We start from the raw sequence: 5,880 nt of genomic DNA, 5'->3' as shown, positions 1-5,880 counted from the left end.
CGGGCGTGGTAGCGCGAGCCTGTAGTTCCAGCTACTCGGAAGGCTGAGGCGGAAGGATCGTCGGAGTCCAGCAGGCGAGGCTGTGGTGGCCAGGAGCGGCCACTGCACTCCAGTCCGGGCGATGGAGTGAGACTCCAACTCAAAAAAAAAAAATTAGCTGGGCATGGTGGTACATGTCTGTAGTTCCAGCTGCTTGGCAGGCTGAGGTGGAAGGATCGCTGGAGTCGGGCAGGTCGAGGCTGTGGTGGCCGGGAGCGACAGTGAGAGTCCACCTCAAGAAAAAATTGTGACTCATGTCATTTTGTCCTTCCTGTGCTTGGGTGCCAACAACATCAGCGGACGCGGTGTACCTGATCCTTTGGAAAGAATTCCAAAGATGACCCACAGCCAGGACTCCGCCCTTGTTGGGGGCACACTCAGTGACAGGCGCTGCCACCTACTGAGAGTCGCTGTACGCCTTGAGGACGCCTCGGTCCAGGTAGACGCTGCTGACCGTGTCGGGCTGCCGCTGGGACGCAGGGCCTCTGGCGATGAGCTCTTGCTGCCGGAGCAGGGAGTCGAGTAGCGGGAGGTCGATGAGTTGCAGGAGCCGCCCGAGGGCCTCCTCCCGCCACACTTCGCCAACAACTGCACGGGGACAAGTGGGAGTGAGTGCCCACCGGACCGCACACCCCAGCCCTCGTCTAGGCAGGCCCGCGCTGACACACCTGCAGCCAGAAAAGGAAGGGAGAAAAAGCCAGCCAGAGGACGCTGACAAAGCACAACAATCCGGAGATTTGTTCAGCGCGTGGGAGGACCGACTTGGCCACGGGAATGCCTTTCATTCTTCGTATGCAAAAAGCTGGGCCAGAGATAAGGCTCCAAGTCATGTCGCATGTTAATCAGGGCCAAGGAAGAAAGAGTGATTCAGCCAGGCCAGGCCGGCTTGGAACGCCTGCCCGGCGGCTCCACCCGCACACAGAGATTCCCCCACCAGGGACTGGGACAGGGACAGAGGGTGGAAGTCCAAGTCACTAAGCGACATTCCAGGGCGCGGGCCAGGAAGGCCGGAAGAACGCAGGCCACGCTGTAATGTCACTCTCAGCTGCTACTGAATCTAATGACATCTCAGGGAAAGCAGCATCTGAGCACACACTCAAATAAAAACCTGCATGCAAATAAATCATCTCGGGCCCTAACAGGTCTGTCTGTGGGCGAGAAGAGGCTTCTGTTAAGGCTTCGCAGAAACCGCTTTAGCCATCGTGTGCCCTGTCTCTGCCCTGTGAATACTCAAGCTCTCGTAAGGGTTAAGCGGGACCTTTCTGGACAGCTTCCCTGGAAGGCCATCCTCGCCTCGCTGCACCGCCCGCACTCACCCTGGGGAGACAGGCTTGCCGGGGCGCTGATGTGCGGCGGGCTGCAGGGCGCCAGGCTCAGACTCTCCCACAAGTCTTCCAGACGGGCCGACCTGTCGTCCGATGACGCAGACAGCACATCCACGTACCTGGATGAATGTGTTTAAGACGTTAACGTTTATTAGCAAGCCCACAGAAATGCGGTAGTGTGCGGGAGCTGAGTTGCCAGAGCGTTTACATAGTATCTCAGAGCAAACACACAAAGGCAAATTCTTTTTTATTTTTTTGAGTCAGAGTCTCACTGTGCTGTTCAGGCTAAAGTGCAGTGGCACGTTCATGGCCACCGCAGCCTCGACCTGCTGGGCTTAGGCCATCCCTCCGCCTAAGCCTCCCTAGCAGCTGGAACCACAGGCGGGTGCCACCACGTCCAGCTAATTTTTTTATTTACTGGAGAGATGAAGTCTGGCCAAGTTGCCCAGGCTGGTCTCAAACCCTGGGCTCAGGCAATCTTCTCGCCTCTGCTTTACAAAGTGCTGGGATTACAGGTGTGAGCCACTATGCCCAGCTTTTATTTTATTTTTTTAAATAGAGACAGGGTCTCACTACGTTGCCCAGGCTGGTTTTCAACTCCTGGCCTCAAGAGATCCTCCCACCTCAACCTCCCAAAGTGCTGGGATTACAGGAGTGAACCACCACACCCAGCCAGCAAACACACATTTTAAGAGTGGAATAAGATATAAAAATACCTCACCTTCTTCCTCAAGCCTAAGTATACACTCTCTCAATTCTCTTTTAAACATTTATTCAGGTCTCAGTAATTCAATGACTAAAAATATCAGCCACCAGTTTAAAAATGTAATCAAATAATCCAATTTACGGTTTTTATCAGCTACCCCTAGCTCTGGGCACTCTTTGGTGGACTGTGCAGATCACTAGTCTACAAATACAGATCCTTCACCTGCAATTCTGAAATGCAAAAAGCTTTGAAAACCATTTATTCAGTGCACATAAAGTGACAACGTCTGTCCTAAGATGATGGCAGCCTCAGTGGCCCCAGTTACCACGGAGATTCTTTTGTTCTCCACAGAAATATCAACATACTAGATTGCCAGATGCTGTTTTTCACCCCTCTAGGGGCGTCAAACAACACATACAGCCTTTCAAAATCTCAGAAGTTCCTCATTCTAAATGCACCCGTCTCCTGGGTTTCAGATAGAGTGTGTGGAACCATACCCATAAAGGAGCCGGGTTCCCCCATCCTCACAGCCCCTTCCCACAGAGAGAGAGGCACGTGGTATCAGGTTTTAGATACGAAGAGACCCCCCCAAAATTGCAATTATCTTTCGGGCCCTTCTAGGAACCCATCGGCCTCCATGGACCAGTTCGCGCTGCAGTGAGAGGCTGTGTTTGGCTTCAGTTAAGTTTTTTGGAGATTCTTCCAATATGTTTGCCCATTTCATGATGGGTGATCGACAAGCACACCTGCCCACACTGCGCTGCATGTTCAGCAGTCTTTGACCAAAAACGGCCCGGCCCCTGTGCCCCACCCTCTTTACCCACCAGATCTCTCCCAAGCAACTTTTTGTTTCCTCAGATGAAACAAGTCCTCCGTGGGGAACGTTTTGCCCATGTGGAAGAGGTGAGATAAAAAACAGCAGAGCCGGTCACAGTGGCTCACACCTGTCATCCCAGCACTTAGGGAGGTGGAGGCGAGAGGACTGCCTGAGCTCAGGGGTTCGAGATCAGCCCGGGCAACTTGGCAAGACCTCGTTTCTACAATAAATCAAAAAATTAGCCAGGCGTGGTGGCGTTCACCTGTAGTCCAGGCTACTTGGACAGCTGAGGCAGAAGGATTGCCAGAACCCAGCAGGTCGAGGCTGCGGTGGCCATGAGCGTGACCTGCACTCCAGCCGGGCGAAGGTGAGACTCTGACTCAAAAAAAAGTAGAAAGCCAGTGGGCATCTCATTAAAAAGTAGCCAACGTGCTGCCAATACCCCGCGCCACAACCCACTGTGGCCTGCTGACCTGGGGGCGGGACACAGGCGGTCGTCCGGGCCGGGTGTCGCCATGAACCGGTAGAGGCTGTAGCTGCTGTCCTCGAAGGTCGCCTTCCTGTCCCTCCCGAAGACTCTGGTGGGCACCGCCTCGAACACCTTGCGGTCCATCAGCGCCTGGCACACCCTCACCACCTTGGCCCGAGGAATGTCCGCGTCGCCGAAGTACTTGTTCTGCACGAGGTGCGCGGAGACCACGTCCACAGCCTCCGAACCCACGAAGCAGCTGTCATGCCGCCACAGGCCGTGCCGCCGCCTCTTCACCTCCACCTGTGCACGGAGGGCGCCCACGATGCTGCTCCACACAAACGTGGCCCCGAACGGCCGCCGTGCCACGCCGGGCCCTGCAGGAGACACAGTCAGCCGCCCGCCCACCCGCAGCCACCCCCGTGGGGCGGCTCGCCCAGCCGACGCCGACCACCGGAGCCAAGAGGCCACGGGAAGCAGGACGAGGTCTGGGACTCGGCCTCATGGGAGGACAGACAGTGGGTGTGTGCCAGCTCGGTGCTGAGGGGACAGAGCCAGGAGGGAGAGGGTGTGCCCTGGACGGGATGCTGGGGAAGATCCTAGGTGAGGGGATACCGAGCAGAAGCGTGAGTCAAACCAGGAAGCCAGCAGCACAGACACCCAGGAGAGAGCAGGCCCAGGTGGGAGCGGGCCCTGCAGGAGCCAGAAGGAGGCCACAGAAGGAGGCCGCAGGGCCAGCCCCGGGGAGGAAGAGGACAGCAGGAAGGCAGAGCGAAGAGGGAGACAGGGCAGGAGGACACGTCCAGTGGGCCCTTGTGGCAGCGTGTTGTGCGCAAGCAGCGCTATGTGGGGCCGTGTGCAAACGACCCACTCTTCCTGGTAAGCCGCGAGGAAGGTGTCGTCTCAGAGCTGGAACAGTCACAGGTGACGGGTCACTTCCAGGTGTTCTACTGAGAGAGGGAGCCCCGGAGCACGGCTCCCAGCCTGCACAACTCACAGCCAAACGCACACCCGGTCAGGCTCCGCACGACGGCATTTCGGCCGACAGTGGACTCGGACGGCACCGAAGAATCCCCATCTCCCGTGGCTCCCATGTTCTCACACACACCCCCACCGCTGTGCCAGCCGCCCACACCCTCAGAGCCGTCATGTGGGGTCAGCCCCATCCAGCCAAGGTGTGCAGCAGGCCGCGCCCATGGGCTCGTGGGAGTCACCCTGTGATGCCACACGACAGCGAACTGCCCCATGGCGCGATTCTCAGGATGGGTCCCTGGCGTGATGCCTGACCGCACACACAGGCTACAGGAATAAGCGGCGACTCAAGACCTCCAATCGTAGGCTTGTGAGTGAAGCACCTTGCGAGCCGGGAGGTCACACTTTGTTCCTGCTTATGCCTATGGCCTATGACAAAGCCAGAGAGGGCGCGGGGACCCCGCGAGAGAGACAGAAAGCAGCACCGAGGGACTTCCTGCCATGTTTTCCCCACTGGAACTCGAGGACACTCGGCATCAAAAGGGACGTGCTGGCTGGAGGTGTCTGGAAACTCCCAGACGCGTGTCCCGCCCACCCACGCTGGTGGCCGTTTTGCCCTGTCCCCCCACACACACACACACAGCACGCTCCCTCACGCGCCACACGTCACAGTGACCCCCTGGCTGTTCAGTCATCCAAATGGAAGCCCCCATCTGAGTCAAGCATACTGCTTGCTTTATTTTTTGGATATTGTGGCGGAGAAGCTGAAAAGTTACCACTTCCGTTAAGATCATCTCAAAAGGATCCGAGCGAGGCAAGGAGGGAGGGAGTCGCAGTCAAAGGGGCTGAAGTCACCTTCCTGCCTTCCTGGGTGTCAGGCAAGTTCCTGCGGGGCATTCAGACGCTGCCGGGCACACCCGAGCCCCGAAGTATGAGCAGGTCCCTGCAGCTTACCTCGTGTTGCGTACACACAAGGAGCACGCCACACGCCACGCGGGATTCACTTGCAGTAGAATTCTGTAGCTATCAGCAGTTTTTTTGAGTCAGGATCTCACTCTGCCGCCCAGGCTGGAGGGCAATGACACGATCACAGCTTACCGCAGCCTGGATCTGCTGGGCTCCGGCGATCCTTCCACCTCAGCCTCCCAAGTAGCTGGGACTATAGGCAGGCACCACCATGCCTGACTAATTTTTTTATTTTTTATTTTTTGTAGAGCTGAGGTCTCACTATGTTGCCCAGGCTGGTCTCAAACTCCTGGACTCAAGTGATACTCCCACCTCAACCTCCCAAAGTGCTGGGTTCACAGGCGTGAACAATTGCTCCTAGCAATTTTAACACCTTCACCATGAAAATTAACAGCAGCCAACCCTCCAAATGCCATGTACGCAGCTGCAAGAATTGAACTTACTGTAGAGACTCAATCAGACGAGCTAGACTGACTACCGGCACAGGACTGAAGAGCCAGAGTCAGGCCCTGGACAGAAACTCAACTGGAGTCTCGGCCACTCCAGTAGCCTGGACCTGGAGGGGTTGCCCTGCCCAAACGCAATG

At 56.7% G+C, this 5,880-nt stretch overlaps 1 protein-coding gene across 1 annotated transcript in view; it reads right to left on the bottom strand.

Annotated features, from left to right (window-relative positions):
* The window catches only part of DEPDC7 (DEP domain containing 7), an 8,985-nt gene extending 4,463 nt beyond the window's left edge, over positions 1 to 4,522 (bottom strand). Inside the window, exons 1-5 of the mRNA XM_021718414.1 lie at positions 4,354 to 4,522; positions 3,376 to 3,856; positions 2,578 to 2,603; positions 1,356 to 1,490; positions 441 to 627 (exon numbers count right to left, since the gene is read on the bottom strand). Of these exons, the coding sequence (XP_021574089.1) occupies positions 441 to 627; positions 1,356 to 1,490; positions 2,578 to 2,603; positions 3,376 to 3,856; positions 4,354 to 4,522 (998 nt within the window). The remainder of the gene's footprint in view (positions 1 to 440; positions 628 to 1,355; positions 1,491 to 2,577; positions 2,604 to 3,375; positions 3,857 to 4,353) is intronic.
* Between the last annotated feature and the right edge of the window lie 1,358 nt (positions 4,523 to 5,880).

This window comes from Carlito syrichta, unplaced genomic scaffold (assembly GCF_000164805.1).
Source record: "Carlito syrichta isolate Samal-C Ts95f unplaced genomic scaffold, Tarsius_syrichta-2.0.1 Scaffold312190, whole genome shotgun sequence".
Classification (NCBI taxonomy): Eukaryota; Metazoa; Chordata; class Mammalia; order Primates; family Tarsiidae; genus Carlito; species Carlito syrichta.
The sequence above is the reverse complement of the archived record's forward strand: the minus strand, read 5'-3'. Positions and strand labels throughout refer to the sequence as shown.